The sequence below is a fragment of the Macaca thibetana genome, chromosome 9 (assembly GCF_024542745.1).
Source record: "Macaca thibetana thibetana isolate TM-01 chromosome 9, ASM2454274v1, whole genome shotgun sequence".
Classification (NCBI taxonomy): domain Eukaryota; kingdom Metazoa; phylum Chordata; class Mammalia; order Primates; family Cercopithecidae; genus Macaca; species Macaca thibetana.
Window position 1 is genome coordinate 118,542,553 of NC_065586.1, and position 21,401 is coordinate 118,563,953.

At 49.4% G+C, this 21,401-nt stretch overlaps 1 protein-coding gene across 1 annotated transcript in view; it reads left to right on the forward strand.

Moving 5' to 3' along the window:
- Positions 1 to 333: 333 nt before the first annotated feature.
- The window catches only part of HTRA1 (HtrA serine peptidase 1), a 52,930-nt gene continuing 31,862 nt past the window's right edge, over positions 334 to 21,401 (forward strand). The window contains exon 1 of the mRNA XM_050802697.1: positions 334 to 992. Coding sequence (XP_050658654.1) covers positions 386 to 992 — 607 coding nt within the window. The 5' untranslated portion in view covers positions 334 to 385. The remainder of the gene's footprint in view (positions 993 to 21,401) is intronic.

The window sequence follows — 21,401 nt, forward strand, 5'->3', positions numbered from 1 at the left end:
TGCAGTCCCTGCCTGGCCCAGTCCGAGCCTCCCGGGCAGGCCCCCAGTCGGGCGATTTGCAGGAACTTTCCCGAGCGCTCCCGCGGGGAGACGCCGCAGGGCCCCCTTGCAAAGTTCCTTTAGTTTGAAGGACGCGAATCGCAGCGAGAGAACCTGCGGAAGGCGAATATGTGGGGCGCACAGACGGGGAAACTGAGTCCCGCGAGAGGGCGGGTCTGTGCACTGCCCGGCCCGCGCCCCACGAGCTCCGCCGTGCCCGGGCGCGCCCGCCCTGCCCCCGCCGCGGGCGGTCCCGGTCCAGCCGTCCGCCCTCCCGCCATCCGGTCGGCCCCCCTCCCGGGCGCCGTGCCCGTCCCCAAGGCGGCTCGTCACCGCTGCGAGGCCAATGGGCTGGGCCGCGCGGCCGCGCGCACTCGCACCCGCTGCCCCCGAGGCCCTCCCGCACTTTCCCCGGCGCCGCTCTCCGGCCCTCGCCCTGTCAGCCGCCACGGCCGCCGCCGCCGCCGCCAGAGTCGCCATGCAGATCCCGCGCGCCGCGCTGCTCCCACTGCTGCTACTGCTGCTGCTGGCGGCGCCCGCCTCGGCGCAGCTGTCCCGGGCCGGCCGCTCGGCGCCTTTGGCCACCGGGTGCCCCGAGCGCTGCGAGCCGGCGCGCTGCCCGCCGCAGCCGGAGCACTGCGAGGGCGGCCGGGCCCGGGACGCGTGCGGCTGCTGCGAGGTGTGCGGCGCGCCGGAGGGCGCCGCGTGCGGCCTGCAGGAGGGCCCGTGCGGCGAGGGGCTGCAGTGCGTGGTGCCCTTCGGGGTGCCAGCCTCGGCCACGGTGCGGCGACGCGCGCAGGCTGGCCTCTGTGTGTGCGCCAGCAACGAACCGGTGTGCGGCAGCGACGCCAACACCTACGCCAACCTGTGCCAGCTGCGCGCCGCCAGCCGCCGCTCCGAGAGGCTGCACCGGCCGCCGGTCATCGTCTTGCAGCGCGGCGCCTGTGGCCAAGGTACTCTGCCGCACTCCTGGGCAGCACCCCATTCTCTCCATCCCAGCTCGGACCTGCTTCTGCGGGACTGGTGGGCAGACCGAGGGGCAGTGAAGCGTTGCGGGGTGGCCAGGGCAACTCTCGGGGACAGGCAGGTGGGCCCCGGGGTGGCGGCTTTCCGCGGGCTGCCTCGGAAACGAGCTTCACGCCCAGCCCGGGGCCGGTTCTGCGCCCAGACGATGCCGGTGCGCCGGGCCTGCACTCTGGGGCTCGAGACGCCTGGCGACCTGTCGCGGAGCGCCCTGAGGGCAGCCACACAGCGCGGGGAGCCGAGGACAAATAAGAGGAGTGGGGGCATAAAGGGAGGAGAGAAGTTCAGGACTAGGAACTGGAGCCTTGCAGAGCGGCTTCAGGACCACAAGAAGTCATTTCTGTTGCTTTTTCTATTTGCTTCTTCCGTCCCCTTTAAAATGCATTACTTTGATCACGGGACCGCTCCGTGAAAACTGTATGTAACTCTTTTGGAAAGGAAGAGTGTTTGCCGGCCCCCGCCGGAGTTTCCCCAAAAAGTCTACCCCGGGCAGGGAACGGTTTGGCATCGCACTCGTTTCGGCGGCGTTGCTGCCTGTGTTGCTTTCCTCGTTTTGAGCCAGCCCTACAAAAATGAAAGTGGCTCCTTTTGAATAAGCTGAATCGGGCTTTGGATCACGAAATCTGCAGAGGCGTAGAAGGGACCGGGTTAGTAATGAGGAAGGAGCCTACCCCTCCCTCCTGCCGCACACAGGACCTGTTCGGCAGGGGAGATGGTGGTGATGGGGGCAGGAGTGGAGTGGAGCAATGTCTAACTCTCTCGCGGGACCTTCCGGAGAGATGCTTCCCATCTTCAGGCAGAGGCCATGTGGAAGAAGAATATCGAGTTCAGCGGCGGCCAGTCCCGCGGTGTAGAACCAGACAGCGGGGCTTGGCAGTGCGCTTAGGGGCAGCCATGCGGCTGCTGCCCGACCCCAGCGCTGCCTCCTCAACTCGGGCAGTGCCAGGAGAGGGGCATAGGAGAGCACAGTGCAGAGGGACTGGTCTAGATTTTACTTTATAGGAATATGGTTCAGTATGACCAACTAGGACTTGGCATAGTTTGGCTTACATGGACCGGAAGGTGCCAGAGCCGAATTGGGTGAAATTCGAGATTGTGTATTTCACTAACGCAGGAGCACAGCCCTCGGGAAACTCAGCCTAGTTAGGCAGTAGAGAGTTGTCCCGGAGACAAGTGATCCCGCAGACTAGAGAATGGGCATGATGATAGCACACGCCTATTGAGCACTCAGTCTGTGTGCCGGGTGTGTTACCTCTGTGACCTCATTTGGTCTCACGAGGAGGGAGTTTCTCTCTCTCTCTCTCTCTCTCTCTTTTTTTCTTCTTAAGAGACAGGGTCTCCCTCTGTCGCCCAGGCTGGAGTATAGTGGTGTGATCATGGCTCACTGCAGCCTCCCACCCCTGGACTCAATGATTCTCCTGCTTCAGCCTCCCAAGTGGCTGGGGCTACAGGCGGATGCCACCACACCCAGCTTCTCATTCCTGTTTTACAGATAGCGGAACTTAGGTTGAAAAACTTGCCCAAGGTCACTCAGCTGGAGTTTAAACCCAGATAGCCTCATTCAGAGGAGTCAGGCCAGCACTTAACTCCAAGGGTGTGGGAGAGGGGTCAGGTGCTGTAAATTTCCGGGTGGGTTGGACGTGCATCCCCCTCAGAGCCGGGAACAGCATACACAAAGCCTAAGACTTGTTTGGAGGTGAATAGATGAGTGTGGCTGGGGGATGTTTGGGGAGGGCAGCAGGAGTGAGCCAGGCTGGTGGCCCAGAGTCCCAGGGCTGAAGAGGCTGGCTGTGCCCCGGGCCCTGTGTGCAGATGTTCTTGAACTGGGGCAACTCAAAGCCTAGTGTAGTGTAGGGCTGACCTAGCAGTGGTGTGCGGAATGCATCCAGGGTGGAGAGTTTAGACTACTGCAATAATCTGGGTGTGAGGCAACAACATTGAAAAAGCATGTTTTTGTCCAAAACAAGCCAGCTGTTACTGGTCTCGCTGTTTGTGGTCTCATTGCACGGGGTCCTGAGTTGCTGGCACCATGCGAGTCGCCTAATTTATTGCTAGTGAGGCAAGTTGCTTAACAAGCTTTGGAGTTGGCTGAGTCCCTGTGTGGAGGAAAACAGGTCCCCCATTGGCCATCAGGCTCACGGCGGGCCCCGGTGTACCAGTGAGGGGACAGCCACAGAGGGATAAGCATGGTGGCTTTGAAAGGAGGGAGAGACAGAGTGGGTACAATGCTGTTTTTATCCCTCCCTCCTTCTTTTGCAAATATTTGTTGAGCTCCGTAGGGTGTCTGACACCGTTTGCATGTTTGTCTGGCACACCAGAGGCACTTGGTACGAGTGGATTAGTGAATGAATAAATGAATGAATGAAGACAAATGGGAGGTGCTTTCGATACACAGCCATTCTGTTTTTCCTTAGTGGAAGGCACTGCTTTGCTGCGCCCCCTCTCTGGATCTCACTCTCCACCCTTGACTTTCCGGAGGTGTTTCCGAGGACAGGCGCCTGGGAGCCAGCAGACTTCATTCAGTCCAAGCCAGGCTCCAGGACTCAGCAGCTGGTGCCTACGGGCAGGTCACTTGACGTCACTGTTAAATGAGGTGAATTGGCTGCCTGCTCTGGCTCGAAGATTGGCGGGAGAGCTACTTGAGCTGCAATGGACATGAGCCTTTTCAAGGGGTGCCACTTGACTAGAGGCCTGAAGTTGGAGCAAGGCACACACAGATCTGAAGACAGAGCTCTCGAGGCAGGAGCGGGTGCTGTGATTTCAAATATTACAAGGAGGCTTTGTCTGGGGCAGAGCATGCGAGGGGATGAGAGGTAGAAATGTCATCAGATCAGGGGTCTCCAGGCAGGTGACCAGTACTTTGGGTCATGGTAGATCTTTGGATAGAGGAACGTGTCAGCATTCAAAGGAAGGTACTTTCATTTGTAAGCTGTTTAATGAATAGACCTCAGAGAACATCTCTGCTCACCGCTCTGGAAATGAAGGCAAATCATCTATTTCAGAAGTCAATGCACTGGCAGGGTTTGGATGGCAAAGTATACAATTCAACTAGAGAACAAAGATCTGTCATCTCCAGCTCTGCTGGTCAGATGATTACAAAAAAGAAAGGGATTGAAATACTAATAGGATACAAATAATGAGGGCTAACATATATGTTGTGCTTATTCTGTGCTGGGTGCATACTAACTCATTTGATCCTCCTGACAGTCCTGTGAGTGAGTGCTGTAGTCTTCCCTGGGTTACAGCTGGGCAACTAAGTCACAGAGCAGTACCTTGCTCAGGACTGCTGGTCCCACACAACTGGATCCAGAGTCTCGTTCATAACCAGCATGCCGTGCCGTTGACAGAGCAACAGAGATTATAAACCACCCCCAGCTAAGCCCCAGCTAATAGCTGAAATCAACAGAGCTCCAGATGGCTGTGGCCTTGAGATGAAACAGGACAGATCACAGCCCTCACTCAGCAGGCTCAGGTTGACAGGGTTGCCTCCAGTTGCCATCAGTGCAGCCCTCACTAAAGAAAAGCAAAAAGAACCGAGGGACTGTAGGAAAGCTGTTTCCACGCCAGAGATCCAGACAGCAAACTGCTCTTGAAGAGAGAAAGCCCTTCCGGATTCCCCCATGTCCCAAAAGACCAGCCACGATTCCAGACCTCTGCTAAAACACGGACAAGAAGCCAGGATCAAGACCTGAAACAGACTTCCCAAACAGCAGAAGCCTCATCCATTTCTCCTCCTAGTACATCCTCCAGGAAAGCCCACCCGACTCCTGACAGGAGCCCAGACAAGCTTGGAGGTCTGCAAGCTGCAGGGGTGCCCAGAAACTCCGCCTCTGGTGGTTTTTAGTATTGCCTGCTCCTGGTCTCACCCCAGAGCCTCTGAAGGCAGAGGCTGTACGTACATACCTGGTGAAGAACCAAGGGCTTAGACGGTTGCTTTACTTCTTGGAGGCCTGGATGGTTTGTAAAATTTATTTATTTATTAATTTTTTTTTTTTGAGACAGAGTCTTGCTCTGTCGCCCAGGCTGGAGTGCAGTGGCGCGATCTCGGCTCACTGCAAGCTCTGAGACCTCGCGAGTTCACGCCATTCTCCTGCCTCAGCCTCCCAAGTAGCTGGGACTGCAGGCACCCGCCACCATGCCCGGCTAATTTTTTTTTGTATTTTTTAGTAGAAACGAGGTTTCACTGTGTTAGCCAGGATGGTCTTGATCTCCTGACCTCGTGATCCGCCTGCCTTGGCCTCCCAAAGTGCTGGGATTACAGGTGTGAGCCACTGCGCCGGCCCAAAATGTACTTTATTTAGGTGATTCTTTCATGGGAGCCTCAAACAAGCAATCATTGTTAGCTGAGTGCTGACCCTGTGCTGAGCTCTGGGGAGACAGGGTTGAATAAAACAAAGTCACTGCCCACAGGCAACTTACATTCAATACATTCAGTGCAATCACTGCTTCCCCAGGTTGCATTTTTCCATTGTTAGAGTGGGCGGTTTGCTAGAGAGTCATTTCCACTGTTGGCAATTCAAATACACCTTTTGTCACTTAAAAAACAAGTGTGCCGGGACCTGAGCTTCATCTTAGGGTAGGATGGGTGGAAACAGTTGTGAGTCTCCAGTTTTTAGTCACCCGAAACTTGGAAACTTGGAATTCTTTTGAGCAGTTTATGAGGCTCTGCCTGCTCTGGTCAGCTGCCTTCTTTTATTGCTCTGTTGGTTTTGCTAAAGAGTTAAAATATTAAGGTTTCATGAAATTAGGACGTTAACAAGCTCAAAAACCAAGTGTCTGAGTTACTTCATTCCACTGAGAGAGCTGTAAATGGGTTGCATTGGAACTTAAAATAACTGCATTGAGTAAGCGATGGTGGCGGGCACCATGAGCTAACTGTGGTCAGAAGCCTGACAGCCTCTGCTTTGGGGCTGGATTCTCCGTTTGGAGCTGTGTGATCCTGGACGAGTTTCATGCCTTGGATTCAGAAATCAGACTTTCCATGAGCTTATATTTCAAGTGAATAAATAGCTCTGGTCAGGCTTAGTTTGAAGAAGAAGTGAGCTTGGCAGTGGGTGAGGGTTCCTCGGAAGGCCAGCTGGGGTGGAGGGGCTGAGGACAAGCAGCTCTGGCCCTTCCCGGGTTGTTACCTGATCAGGTAACGGCTCCCTCGACCTCTTGCAGCCTCGGCAGTAAGGGGATTGGGCCAGTTGATCTCTGAGGCTCCTTTTAACTGGAATGGTCTGTGATTCTTGTAAGAAAACAAGTCTCTGAGGAGGTTGTGGTCGCCTCATTCCTAATTTAAAGGTTGGGAAGGCTTCCTTAAGAGCTACTTCTTTTTCCTAAATTATTGACGGTTAAAGCCAAGGCTGGCATCGAATGGATGTGATCCATCTTGAGCCTGGTTGCTTTGTGTTTCAGCTTTGTACTGGCTGCTGAAAGTCCCCAGGAGACCACAGGGGTGACATGTTCATCCCCAAGAGATGAGCTTCCAAGAGCCTCATACCTCTTGCTCCTTCCCTGGAGCCTCAAGGCCTTTGGGTAGTCGGAAGTGAGATACCTTTGTGTCATTTCATCTTTTCCATCTCCACCTTCTCTGCCATTGAAAAAAAAAAAAAAAGGAAAGAAAAATCCTATTAATAGAGAAACCGAGAAGTGTAGCCATTCTGAATGTGTTTCCAAAAGGCTCCTGGAAGTGGCATGGAAGTTGGAGTGATTCAGCACTACTTGGTGACGTGTGCCTAGAACCATAGGGGGACATTAGCCAGGACAACACGCCTCAGGACAGAAGTAAGTGGCTGTGAAGAGGCATGTCCGTCACTGCTGGAAAGGCGCAGAGTTCAGCTTTTGGAGTCAATGCTGAGAGTTCCACTTCTAAATTCATTCAGAGCATTTATTTAACACCTACTGTGTGCTTCGAAGTGTACCAGGTACGGGGACTCAGAGGTTAGGACTAGTGGCCCCTGATCTCAAGGTACTGGTGGTAGATAGTGGGATGCTCAGCTTAAGGGCTGGGCTTCTGAAGTCGGATTACCACTTTCTGAATGTGTGGCTTTTCTTGAGTGACTTCATCTCTAAGTCTCAGTTTCCCCATCAGTAAGATAATAGAAGTAATAGCAGATACATACATAGCTCTTAGGGCATTGCAGAATGGAAGGAACTCCTTATATGAAACGCAAAGCACTGTGCCTGATGCATTGCTAGAACTCAGGCAATATTAGCATGTTGTCATTATCATTATCATCATCATCATCTTCAAGACACTGACAAAGGAGTCAGCTGTATGGGAAGAGTGCTGAGACGCTCTTGTCTCCCTGGGGATGAGGTGGGTGGGTGGGTTAGGAAACCTTCACAGAGAAGGAGGGTGATGTGAGACTTGTGTCTGGGAGCTGACTCAGAATTTGCCATCTACTATGTTGGAAAAGGTTCTCTGGGCAGAGGTATCCAAAGTTGCCTTGACTATCACCCTCTGAGGTCCCAGTTGTTGCCTATATCATGTGACCAGTGTGTGGCTTCTCTTGAATTAAGAGCTGCATGTCTGGACTGCCTGGGATTTTACAGATGTCATCTTGTTAACTCTTCCTGGAGCTTGTGACACCCAGAAGATGGCAGTTTATAGAAGCCCTGGGACCTTCTTGAATGATGCTTGGTTTGGTTTCCATGCTCTGGGAATTCCTCACAAGGAAAGATTTGTCACATCTTAAGGAAGGAAAAAAAGGCAAATTTGGGAGTCCATGGATACCCTATTATTTTAGATTCCAGGACAAATTGTCGAATAAGTACATTTCATAAAAACAATCCTCCGCAGCATCCCGTGACAGCAGCTGGTCCCTCACCACAGGATAATTATGTCTCCTTGTGCACACAAAAGTCTCCGAGGGCATATTGTTGTGGCTGGAGTTTCTGATAATTTCCAAATTGAACAACCTCAGTCCTAATGAGTCAGAAGCTTGTGCAATATTTTCAAACCTCAGGAACATCTTTTTCATTAGTTGTGCAATAAAGATAGTAGGCCTATCTCTGTGATGAGCTGTTTTTTTTTTTCTCAAAGTTTGATGAGATTCGCTGTAGAATTCCTTCTCACATAGTCTTGGGCAAGATTTTACCCGATCTTCCAACACATGAGTCATATCATATCCTGTGACTAAGAAGAGCTGTCTCTTTGGTGCCAGTTTTGTAAGCACAGTCACCACTTGGTGGAGACGGATGGACACAGTTGGGATTGCCCAGGCAGATGGGCAGTCTTGCCAAGCAGACATAGGGGAGGGAAGGCTCAATGTTCAGCGGTCACATCTGCTTTTCTGTGGCAGAGTGAGCTATACAGGAATATTGTATTCTCCAGGACAGTTAGGGCAGTGGGAAATGTCACCAAACAGAACAGTGACCCAAAGAGCTGCTGCCACTGGGTGCTCTGTGGGAGCTGGGCACTGTGCTCTTTGTGTTATGGGCCTTGCTTTGTTCTTAACTTGTAGCCACCCAGAGAGGTAGGGCATTAGCCTTGCTTCCTAGCTGAGACTACAGAAGAGGCTCCTAGAGGTTAGCTGTAATTTGTCCAAGGCCAGCCAGTGCAAGGAGGCAGAGCCAGGATTTGAGCCCATGTCTGTCTCACTCCCAAACTATTCTTCAGATTTCTTTAAGTCAAGTGTTATTTAGAAATGTTTTGTTTATTCGTCAAATATTTGGTGGATGTTTCCAGCTATCTTTCGGTTATTAATTTCTAGTTTAATTCCATTGTGGGCTGAGAACATATTTTGTATGATTTCTATTCTATTACATTTGTTAGGGGGTATTTTCTGGTCTAGAATGTGATCTGTCTTGGTGAGTGTTCCCTGTGTGCTTGAGAAGAATGTATGTTCTGTCGTTGTTGGATGGAGTGTTCTATAAATGTCACTTAGGTCTAGTGGATTGATAGTGCCATTCAGGTCAACTGTATCCTTCCTGATTTTCTGCCTCCTGATCTATCAGTTCCTGAAAGAGAAGTGCTGACGTCTCCTGAGTCTATTCTGAAACACTGGATTGCGGTCTCCATGATGAACCACTAGAGTTAGAAAACCTGAGTCCTAGCCCCATTTGGGCCTTTGGGATGACTCCCTTCCACCTCAGTTTCCTCAACTACAACAGGAGGACGATGATGCTTCCCAGGAGACATCAACAGGATACTGTGACATAAGGGATATGAAGGAGCTTTGTCAACTCCTAAAGTTTCAATGCTAGGAATCCTAAAGCATTGAAGTCCAATGATATAAGGAATATGAAAGAGCTTTGTCAACTCCTAAAGCTTCAGTACTGGGAATCCTAAAGCACTGAAGTCCAATGATATAAGGAATATGAAGGAGCTTTGTCAATGCCTAAAACTTCAGTGCTTCAGGAGTCCTAAAGCATTGAAGCTTTAAGAGATTAGGACCTCTAGTTGACAATTCCAGACTCTTCCAGGACTCCTGATAGAGCCAACACCAAGAATAGTGAAGCCGGAAGGATGCAAATAGTAATATGTCTCCTGGGTGTCAAAGTGTGGGTCTCCTCTGGGCATGTTCTCTTGTCCTACTGAGACATGATAGCTCTTGGCCAAAGTGACTGAACTTGACCCTCTGTTTCAGGAAGGCCAAATGCAGGGTTCACCACTGTCATGTCCAAGGGCAGATGCTTTGGTCCAGAACATCAGCATCCCAGTCATTACACCAAGCAAGCTGCAATCTCTGCCTGCACCGTGGAGAGCGCACGCTCCTCCCAGGGTGGCCTGCATCCTGGATCCTGCATCCTGTGTTCTTCTCAGGCCGACTTTCTGTTTAATGTTTGCTGGTCAGGAAATGGCCTGAGCTGAGGTTTCTCAGATCCCAGCCTGACCTTTCTCCACCAGCATTTTTGGCTCTGAAAAATATAGCCCAGTGTGGTTTAGCCCCACTGGATGAAACCCAATAGGAAAAGTCTGATAATAGCAGAGGAGGCGTAGGAGGAAGGGTGAGGATTTGAGAGCATCTGGGATGGACCATGTGTGTGGATATTGTTCTGTCTGTGGGATTGTGTGACACTTCTCATTTACAGTCTGTTCCCTTGGAAGTCCCATCATTGGCCAAACATATAGTCCTTCTGTCCTCTGAAAAGTATCATTCTGCTCCTACCTTTGACAACCATCTCTGACCACATCAACTCCCTGTTTTCATGCATCTTGTGGATGAGGACACCACCGTACCTGTAAGGACATTGGTGGCTTCCCAAAGCCACCAACTGACTTGTAGAGAAGACAGAATCCCAGAGTATGAAACCTGAGGGTGAAGGGTCCTGGCAGGTCCTAGAGCCCAACCCTTCACTTCACAGGTGGGGAAACTGAGGGAGCCAATGGGAACATGACTCTCACAAGCCACACAGCTCATCTGTAGGGGCCAGTGTGGAGTCTGTTTATCTTGAGACCCAGGGCTGAGTCTTTGAGCCCTCCCCATCTCAGCCACATCCTCCTCTTGGAGCAGTTAGGTGTTTGGGAGAGGCCATGGTCCATACTCATGGTATTCCTGTAAAGCTGGAGAAACAGGCCTTGCTCCCTTAGTCTCTCTAATCAAAATGAGGTTGCAGAAAACCCTTCTCCCTACTTCTCCCTAAAATAATTTCCTTGGGTTAGAAGATGACTAAGAAGCTATTCATCTGATGACTGATGTCTCCCTTCAAGAGTTATAAGCACATATAAATGCCTTTGAATGGTAATTATAATAATTTTGCTGAAGGGAAAATATCAGTATAAATATCATGGTGGACTCACTGATGAATGAGGACTGAAATGCTTTCATGTCTTTTCAGCTGTGGTTAGATTTTCTTTGAGCAGAGTATACAAGTTTTTCCTCTCCTAGCATAAAGACTTTTTTTTGTATCTTTTCTCTCTACTGTTTAGACATGACAGAAAATGCATTTATACATTTGATGACATATTGTACTATCTCAGTTCTTTAATATTATAAATGTAATTTAATTCTATGAAAAATTAAGAAAAGAAGATTCATATGTCACCATTACCATCTCTCCAGAAATACTATTATTATTATTATTATTTTGAGACAGAGTCTTGCTCTGTTGCCCAGGCTGGAGTCAGGGGCACGATCTTGGCTCACTGAAACCTCTACCTCCCAGGTTCAAGCAGTTCTCATGCCTCAGCCTCCTCAGTAGCTGGGATTACAGGCCCGCACCACCACACCCAGCTACCTTTTATATTTTTAAGTAGAGACAGTTTTGCCATGTTGGCCAGGCTGGTCTCGAACACCTGGCCTCAAGTGATTGGCCTGCTTCGGCCTCCCAAAGTATGGGAATTACAGGCATGAGCTACTATGCCTGGCCTAATTCCATCATTTCTGTCCCAAGTGTTGCCACCATTTGGTTAACTGTTCCCCTGTCCACATCCATTTAGGCCAAGGCTGCGATGTTAAACAATCCTGAGATGGACATTTTCATGTTTATGGCTATTTCTGTATCTAGGGTCATTCTCTTAGGAGAGGTACTAAGAAGTACAGAAACTGGAAAGAAGGATATGGAATTTTTATGGTTCTGGTATAAATTGCCAAATTATTTTCCAGAAAGGTTGTAGCCATATTTGTTGACATCAGCTCTAGAATTTCAACCTCGTAAGTCACTGAAAGAAATTATCCCAAAAGCAGTCCTTCAGGAATAATGGAAGAAGATGGTGCCGAACCCAGCCATTCTGCTCACTGTTAGATTACTTTTTTGGTCTTACAGGTTACTTTCATTCTCAGGTAAGAGTTGAGCAATGTTTGGGGTAGAATAATGAGCACTTTTCCAATTTGGTTCTACCTGGTTGAGTTGTGATCACAGGCAGTCTCACCTGGGAGGGGCTTGGGTGGTTGTCAGCTTGTCCTTCCAACACTCGCGTCTCAGGCGAGCAGCCTGGGACCAGTGAGGCGACCTGAGGGCTGGAGGTCACAAACTAGGAGGTAACAGAGAACCCAGGTCTCAGGAAGCCCAGTCCAGGGCTTGCTGCAGTAAGCCTCTCGGATGCCAGCTCTGTCCAGGATGCGGGAGGAGGCCAGACTGATTTGGTCTGTTTTGAAAAGTGATGAAAATATTTATTCAAATGTTTTGTACACATAGGCAGAAGTATAACAGAAGCTGCATATACAAAATCATTTTCTAGTAGTCACATTAAAAAAGTAAAAAGAAACAAAGAACATTATTTTTCTTTTTAAAACAGCTTTATCGAGAGATAATTTACATACTATAAAATTTACCCCAAGTGTACAATTTGCTGTTCTTATGTATTCACAATCATGCACCTATCACTACCAACTCCAGAACACTTTCATCACCCTAAAAAGAAACCCCGTATCCATTAGTAGCCACCACGTACTTCTCCTCTGTCCAGCCCTAGGCAACCACCGGTTCATTTTCTGTTTCTATGAACTGGCTTATTCTGGACATTTCATATAAATGGAATCAAACAATACGTAACTGGCTTCTGTGTCTTAGCATAATGTTTTCAAGGTTGTCCACGTTGTAGCAGGGATCATTATTTCATTCCATTTTATGATTAAAAATATGTCTTTTTATGGATACAGGGAGACCAGACTTCTATTTTATCTCCCCTCCCTGATGGGGAATCCTAATTTCAGCCCGGAAGGTCACTGTGAAAGTCTAAACGCACAGGTGATACTGACTGGTTCCATTGGAAGAAACTGTAGCACCTGACTCAGGAAGCCAGCATTAAAACCAAGAATATTCTATACGGATGGGGATTACGCACTGAAAGGAAAACATGAGGAAATGCACTTTTCAGATTTATTAGATCACAGAACTTCTTTGGAGCTGGAAAGGATTTCGGAAACCGTCTAGCCTACCCCCTCGTCTTACCACTGAGGTAACTGAGGCCCAGGAAGGGGAAGTGGCTTGTTTTGGGTCCGGGACCACTTTTCATTTCTTATTTGAGCCAAAGCTTCCTTCTGGCGTCTGTCTCTGTTTCACAAGTTCCCGTTGCATGGGTGCTGGTATTGCTTGAAAGAACTGGCCTTTTCCTTGATACAGGGGCTCGTTCACTGTCACCTCCCTCCTTCACGTCTCTTGTGCCCCTCTGCAGCCGCAGGCCCTCCTCCTGCACCAGGGGGGCAGACTCAACCCGGGTGGGCACTGCCTCCTAGTCTGCGGCCAGAGGCTGGGAGGCTGGGGAGACTGAACAGCCCCGGCAGCTCCAGACATAACAACCTGTGTTGAGGAGTCGGTGCAGGAAGCGAACCCAGCTGAGAAATCTGCGAAGGTCAGGACCGGAGCCAGACGCTTATCAAGAGGAAAGTTAATGGTGTTTTTGTGAACTGAGCAGTCAGCTGTTTCCCTGAAGATAATAATAGACACATCATGTTGGGCATTCAGGAGGCATCTAAAAAAAAATTGTGCAGTGGAATTGATTGGAAGCTTTTCCCTAATACATAAAATAGGCCAGAAAAGACTATCAAATGTAACAGCACCGATCAAACCCAAGCACTCACCATAGATCCAAGCAAGGACTGAAAAACACGAATTTTTTTTTTTTTTTTTTCCGCCAGTGAGTCTGAAAAGTGATTTTCAATGCCAGGCACCTTTAAACACAGACAACATAAACAACAACATAGTTGTTCTGGAGAAGGCATCTTTTCCCAGTAAAGCCAAAGATGCAGATCTAGGCTGTGCTTGTGATTGACAGCACAGAGAGGGGTTCACAGCCAGCTGGCCAAGTGCCCCCCGAAAGCGCATTTCGAATCTGCTCTATTTGAGAGAGACTGTCTTAGCCTTGTTTGGGAAAGTCTTCCTCCTTCACTTCACCTGCCACAGACTTTTCCAGGCACCATCTGCTGTAGTCTTGGCCCAGTCCCTGCAACAGTTACTGCTGAAGGCACCCGGGACATGCAAGACGGGGGAGCAGCCTGAGGTCTGGCGTCCGGCAAGCTTTTCCCACTTGGAGCCGTCTGGGAGACTGTCCCGGAAAGAGAAGGGCTGCCAACACTTGGAAGTGCCAATGTGGACTGAAAGTTGAGGACAGGCTCCCGGCTCCCCCACCTCTTCCTCCTTGATTCATTAAAAGGAAAGAAAGAAGCCACACGAAACTCTCCTGAATTTCATTTATTTCCATACAAAAGACAGAGCGTGGTCATTCATCATTCAAATTTTAACCTTTTTAGACAAATAATAATTCCTGCTTGTGAATTCAGTGTATTTTAACAAGAATAGGTCTGAGGGCCATTGGCCATGGGAGACACCGAAGGCTGGCTTTCCTTAGATTTGCAGACAGTGGCCCTGATGGTGCATAGGGTTTCAGGTTTCCTTTAGACCTCAGCTGGCTGCCTGTGCCACCACTTAGCAATGCCATTGTCTTTCCTGTGCATTTTCTCTGCAGAGTTCGAGGAAATCCAGTCGCGCAGGCCCCTCTGCCCCCATGTCCCCGGCGCCCTGGAATGTGCAGTACCAGCAGCAGCGATTAGAATGGGGGTCTGGTTTCCGGGAATGTGCAAGGTCTCACTTCTGTTTCTGCTGCCTCCATGCCCCAGACCAGTGCTGGGCCGGGCTCTGGGCTGCAGCCATGGCTGACAAGTTTCCTTGGAATTTAATGGAGTGGGGCAGACAGCATGCAGCCACTCAAACTGAAAACTTGGGAAAGAAATGTGTGTTCTGGGGCAGCTTTGCTGCATTCGCTGGGCCGTACATGCTTCTTTTTCCTTTCCCCAGGCAACCCCTCTTGCAGACAGGAGGCCCCATCTCCTTTCGCTTCATGCCTCATTGGCCATTAGGAACCTTTTAAAATTGGTTTCTCTCCTGACCCTCTGAGAGAACATAGTCCACTTTCCCTGGAGGAAGAGGAAGCGCTCTGTTTCTCTGCAATTCACGGCTCATTTAAATGCAGCCCACGTGCTGTCTCTCCCCACTCCTCTGCCTGCTCCCCTTGTGCTTCTCATGATCATTCTCAAATTTAGTGAGAAACCTCACAAAGGGAGTTTTTCTTAGGGAAAAGTCATCCTTGGCCTCCTGAACGTGGACCAGCCCCTCTCCCCAGCTGCACAGCATCAGGTTAGTTAACCACCTGCCTCCATCTGGGTCCTGTCTGGACAGGCCTACTCACACCTGCTGCAGGCGTCCGACTTGCCCTCAGGTGCCTGTGGCTGGTTCAGAGGGGTGGAGCCCACATTTCAGTCCTGACAGCTCAAGTTCAGCGGAGAGGACCCTGCATTCAGTGTAAAGATCAATATTCCAGGTCCTCTCTTCCTGCCACCCAGAGACTGGCCGTTTGCAGGCACTCGGTCCCAGTTGCCCTGGGCCTGCAGCCCTTGCATTCTCTCTGCTTTGTCTCTGCTGTTGCACCCCTGCCCCATCACAGATGCAGGTTGGGGGACCTTCCGCTGGGAAGTGAGAGGCTGGGAAGTAAGAGGAGCACTAGAGGGATTTTTGAGCTCGCATCCAGCCTTGACTGCATTCGCTCTCCCCCGCCTCTCTGTAAAGGTGCTGAGCTGTGAGTGGAACCAAGTGGATGAGAGTGGCCCCGGGCACCTGCCGATAAGTTTCCCGGTGTGTCATTTTCTCCTGGGAGTCCCATCTGGATTTGGTTCTGGATTTATTTATTCAGCAAGTAGCCTCTTTGTAGTTAATTTTAATCTAGCCATGCTCGGGGCTGAAGGGGATGCCAAAGAAATATACGATGAGCCCCTCAGACAGCATAAAGGTGAAGATGAGGCCTCCAGCATGTACCCCCCAACATATACCCCAGGAAATTCTGGGTGTGACTGGATTTTGGACCTACCAAAAGCTGCTGGTGCCTGGAGGATGGGGCCCCGAGCTGGACCTCACTCCTGCTGGGTTACTGGGCTGGGAAAGTACTGATGGCAGCTGAGGAGTGTGTCCCAGACTTCACTGAGCCATTCCCAAAGATTATTTCAAGTTCTCCTGACCCCGCACTGGAGGCCTGCGGTGCTGGCCTTCTTTATTTACAGTTTCTGACTGGTGTCTAGCAGCCTTGCCAGAGAGAGTGGCAGTGTGTCTGCAGGCGACCAGGAGAAATGTCCCAGGCTTTAGGCAGGACTGAGCATATAGCGGTGGGGGCCCAGCAGGCAGTCTCCTGGACAGTTACTTCTCCTTGTCCTTACATGGTCGGGAGGTTGCTGCCTGGCTTTTCAAGCGAGGATGGAACGTGCTATCCATGGGCCTTAATTTCCAACTTCTGCATGATGCATTTTGTGCTCTTGCCTTTGAAAAAACGTTTTTATTTTCTTGTCACTGATGCCCAAACCCACATGGCAGAAGGAAGGGAGGCTGGGACAGGGGAGGCGATGAGCTGCCGCTGACGGACCTGCCCAGTTTCTTAGCTCATCCCGGCCTCCATCCTGGTGAGCAGACACTGGCCCAATCCAGCCATATTTTTGGCTGAGTTTCTGTCTTCACATCTCATCCTTTCCCCGGGATCCTGGCAATTGTTGGTACTGGGTTGTATTCTTATTTGTAATCTTTAAAGTAGGAGTACCTTTGCTGGTATTTAAAGTGGAGGAAATCAGGTGAAGAGTCACAAGTGATTTGCAAGCTGGGAGAGACATTAGAATGTAAATGTGAGGAAGCGTCAGCATGAGGGGCTTGCCTGGGCTGCACAGCTTGCCTTGCCTGGAACATGCACTGTTCTGGCATTGCAGGGAGGATGGCTACCTTGCCTCCCTGCAGGTGGGGGACTGTGTCAGCCCCTGCAGACTGCTCCTGGGCTCCTGGGTTTGACCAGATTAAGGCAGCATCTCCAGTAGCACCGGAGCAGCTCCTGAGACGCTTTTCTGTGCTAAATCTGGATTTTGGGTATTAAATCAAATGAATTTGTAATGCAGTCACACATTGCCCTGTGTTCAGAAGGGTGCCGCACCTGTTTTAATGCTCTGCTATTGCTCCCTTGGGAGTCTTAATAATTTTTGAACAAAGGGCCCCACATACTCATTTCGCACTGGGCACTGCATATTATGTAGCTAGTCTTGAATCTAGGACAGTGCATTAAAATGCCATTGATTGGATCAATCTGCTCTTACAACTGATTTGAATTTTGGGAACATGCTGTTCCCTGTGAATAAAGGAGGATTCATTTCTTTTCCCTCGAATACACTGCGTTCTGTTTTCCAAATTAGCTCTACTTATCAACTCTGCTGAGAAATTGGAAGGCGGGATTGTTCTGGCTGGAAGGGAAGGTTAGATTGTTAATCCTGCGTCCTGGCCCTGATCTCACAAAGTGTGAAGCATGTTCCCACAATGATGTGGGCTGCAGGGGGCTGGAGGCTGGCTGAGAAGGTGGGGACCAAGGAGGGAGGCCAGCCTGGGAGCCAGACAGATGGGGTCAGGCTCTCGCTTTTGCCACTCGCCAGCTCTGAGGCTTTGGGCAACATGATTTAATTCTCTGATCCTTGTTTTTTTCATCTTTCTGTAGACTGGTGATAAGATGCACCCTGCAGGCTTGCAGGAAAAATTAGAGATAACATTTGTGCCTATTATTGGGCTTGACATATAGTAGATGCTATACAATAAATAGGTCCTGTTATTCTTATTGATAATATTATTTTATTGTCAACATTGAAGGTTGGGTGGGATTTGACTAGCTGCGGGGGAGGAGAATGAGACCATCCAGGACGGAAGGAAAAGAGGCATGAACGCAGGGGGATGGGGTGAAGCACTTTGGAGGTGTGGGGAGAGGTCTGCAGGGTGGGAGTGTGCATTAAGGAGTTCTGGGGAGAGTGGAGGCATCAGTGCCACATGGCAAATGAGAGGGAATCGTGGGCCCGAGGAGATGGAGATGGCTGTGGGGCTCCGGCAGGAAGTTTATGTGCCCCAAAGTGGCATTGTCAGTTAGGGGGAGACACTGAAGACAGAGGTGAGGCCTGCCTGAATTAGCGCAGAGTGGCATTCTTGGAAGCTTCAGAAGCTTGAGAAGAGCCACTTGGAGGTGTTGAAATGTACCTGGGAGGGATGTGGGGACCTGGCTCTGGTCTGAGAGCTGGGAGACGGTAACCCAGGTGGCCTTGGCCTTGAAGATGGGGCATGATATTTAGTGCTTTATGTGCAGTCTCACCTAGGACTCCCAAGCCCTGTGGAGTAGGTGATATTAGCTCCGTGTTACAGAAAGGGAGACTGAGGCTCAAGCAGGGACAGGCACGGTCTGAAGTCACACAGCTGTAAGGGGCAGAAGTGGGCATGGAGGCATTAACTTAGAGCCGAAAGGTGTGACCTTCCTTAGGGTGGCTGGCCCCACGGGGAATGTGTGTGGGTTGGAGTACAATTTGGTGTTCCCACCCATCCCAGATGCTCTGCGTTTATGAACCCAAGTTTCCACGTCAGGGCAGGCGAGGGCAGGAAGCTCTACAGGGAGAAGGGACAAGGGACAGAGCCAAGAATGGGGGCAGGGCCCCAGGGTCCCATGCAGGGACAATGAAGGGAGTTGGCACACGTGGGTTAGCTGCTGGACAGTGTGGGGAGAGAGCTGGCCTGGGAGTCTAATGGGAATGCCAGGGAAAGCTGCCTTGGTCCCCTAAAGTGAAGCCCCCATGCTGGCCACGGAGTGTTGGTGACTGAGGGTCCCTGCTAGCTGTCTGGCCAAGGCAGTGTGTCCTATAGGTGTAGCTCTGGTGTCCTGCTGGCATGGCGTGAGTGCCCCTGATGCTGAGAGCCAGCCCTGTGCTCTGGAGGGAGGTGGTGGGAGGAGGAGGGACAGTAGGAAATTGCTACCTGAGCAGGAATTGGCACCTTCTCCCACTGGCAGGTCCAGGTTTTATGGAATCTGAAACTTGTACAATTCAGGATACTCTCTTCAAGAAAAAAAAAAAAAAAACCCTTAAATTATGAATATAACATTAGGGATGAAACTATTATTTATATAGATTGAAAAGAGAAAATGCCCAAAATGACAAACTTCAGAAAATATACCAATACTGCAAACATCACAAAATCCAGAAAAACAAGATTAAAAAAAGCTAACTGCTGAACACTCCTTCATCTTGAAAATGTCCCTGTCTCCTCCTCTATTTTTTGGCTGTGAACTCTGCTCACCTTTTCACATGACAGTGCTTTTGTAATATTTCCTAAAGAGAAAATAGAATAATTTATTATTACTTTTATTATTTTTTGGATTATTGTTATGATCAAGTCAATATTTTTCTGCTACCCACACACTCACTGTCTTCTGTACAACCTCTGGCCTGCACCAGGGGAACCAGCAGGGTGAGCAGTAGGGTGTCCCTGGAGACCACACATATAGCAGGATAGACACAGCAATTTAACTAGACACAGAAGGGACTTCAAAGCACACAAATGTATCTCATTTAACCCAAACAAAATGATTATCCAGTTTTACTTTTCCCTTAGCCTCTTCCCCCAAATGCCGGCAGCCACCCTGATGGGATAGATGTGTGACAGAGGGCAGGAGACCGTGGCCTCAACCAGCTGCAGCTTCACTCTTTCAATTCTACATACTCTCTACAAGCCGTGATGATAGCACTTTGCTAGGGCCCCTCACAGGGCAGATGGAGGGCTCCATGCTGAAGCTTTGTGGATGTTTGCTGTCTATCCACTTCTGCTCCTTGTGCCTATGCAGGGATTCAGGCCCAACCACTGCAGAGAGCCCAAGAGCATCAGGCTCCCAAACTGTCATGGTTGGTGGCACCTTTAGTAGTTGATACGGTTTGGTTGTGTCCTCACCCAAATCTCATCTTGAATTCCTACATGTTGTGGGAGGGACCTGGTGGGAGGTAATTGAATCATGGGGGCAGGTCTTTCCTGCACTGTTCTCATGATAGTGAATAAGTCTCCCAAGATCTGATGGCTTTGTAAAGGAGAGTTTCCCTGCACAAGCTCTCTCTGCCTTCTGCCATCCATGTAAGATGTGACTTGCTCCTCCTTGCCTTCTGTCATGATTGTGAGGCTTCCCCAGCCATGTGGAACTGTAAGTCCAATTAAACCTCTTTCTTTTGTAAATTGCCCAGTCTCAGGTATGTCTTTATCAGCAGTGTGAAAATGGACGAATACAGTAGTGCAGTCATTTCTTCATGGCCCTCAGTAAGGCCAAAAAATACCCAACAGTTCCGTTGATCAATCAGTGAGGTCCAAACAATTTGATAAGTATTTGTGTCCCTACAACACAGTGGTCATTAAAAAAAGACATTTTAATTTCATTATTCAATAAGCACGATTACTTATGAATGGGATGTGTGCACCTGTTGGGTGTCACATGACCTTTCAAATCTTGGAATCAGTTTGGACACCACCATCCCCATTTCCAGTTCAACACTGATTTTTGTGTGGTACATTCTTTTTGTCACAGTGACTGCCAGAAATCCAACTTCATATGGACTCATGAAAAGAGATGTAGCGTGATCTGATTTCAAAACTATGATTGATCTAGAGTTAGTTTACAAGGTGTCTAACAGTGATCCCGTATCACTGTATTTCCCCAGAAAACCTGAAATATCGATGAATTTTCTGTGGTATTCTGGGGTCCCTTGGGGCAGACTATGGGAACCATGGCATTAGAACCATAAGGACACGATTCTGGCTTCTTCCTGCCTCAGATCTAGTCTTTACCTGGCATTTTTGCCTTAAAGATGAAAGCAGCATACATTTTGATGTATCTAAAGCACATATTCGGCCAGGCATGGTGGCTGACACCTGTAGTCCCAGCATTTTGGGTGAGGCGGGCAGATCACAAGGTCGGAAGTTTGAGACCAGCCTGACCAACATGGTGAAACCCCGTCTCTACTGAAAATACAGAAAATAGCTGGGTGTGGTGGTGGGTGTCTGTAATCCCAGCTGCTGAGGAGGCTGAGGCAGGAGAATCACTTGAACCCAGGAGGCAGAGGTTGCAGTGAGCCGAGATTGCACCACTGCACTCCAGCCTGGGGGACACAGCCAGATTCTGCCTCAAAAAAAAAAAGCACATATTCCACTTTGTGCTTATTCTTTTGAGAGAAACACAGATAAAAGTCTATCCTTTAATTCATACTCCCCATACTGTGATTTTCATTTTTACTGCAACAAATTGTGTTAAGTGTGATAATGAATGTCAAACACTTAATGCCTTGCTCTTTTCAGTAACATGAAATATTGGAGAATAATGACTGAAGCTTACCTGCACTGCGTATGTCTCTTTTCTTCCTCCTTGAAGGAAGTTGTTGAAAGTTGTTAAGAAGTATTATGTGTAAAACTCTAGGGATGATGTGCTTTAAGGAAGCAACATTTATGAAGTTGTGTGCTTGACTAGTAGTTTATAAAGAGGGAAGACGAATCATTTATTATATTGGGATTGAATCCTGGCAATTTTTAAACTATAAAGTTACAGGAAATGTTGGCTACTCTTAATGGGCCATTTATTGTGTTAAATATCAGCAATGATAAATATT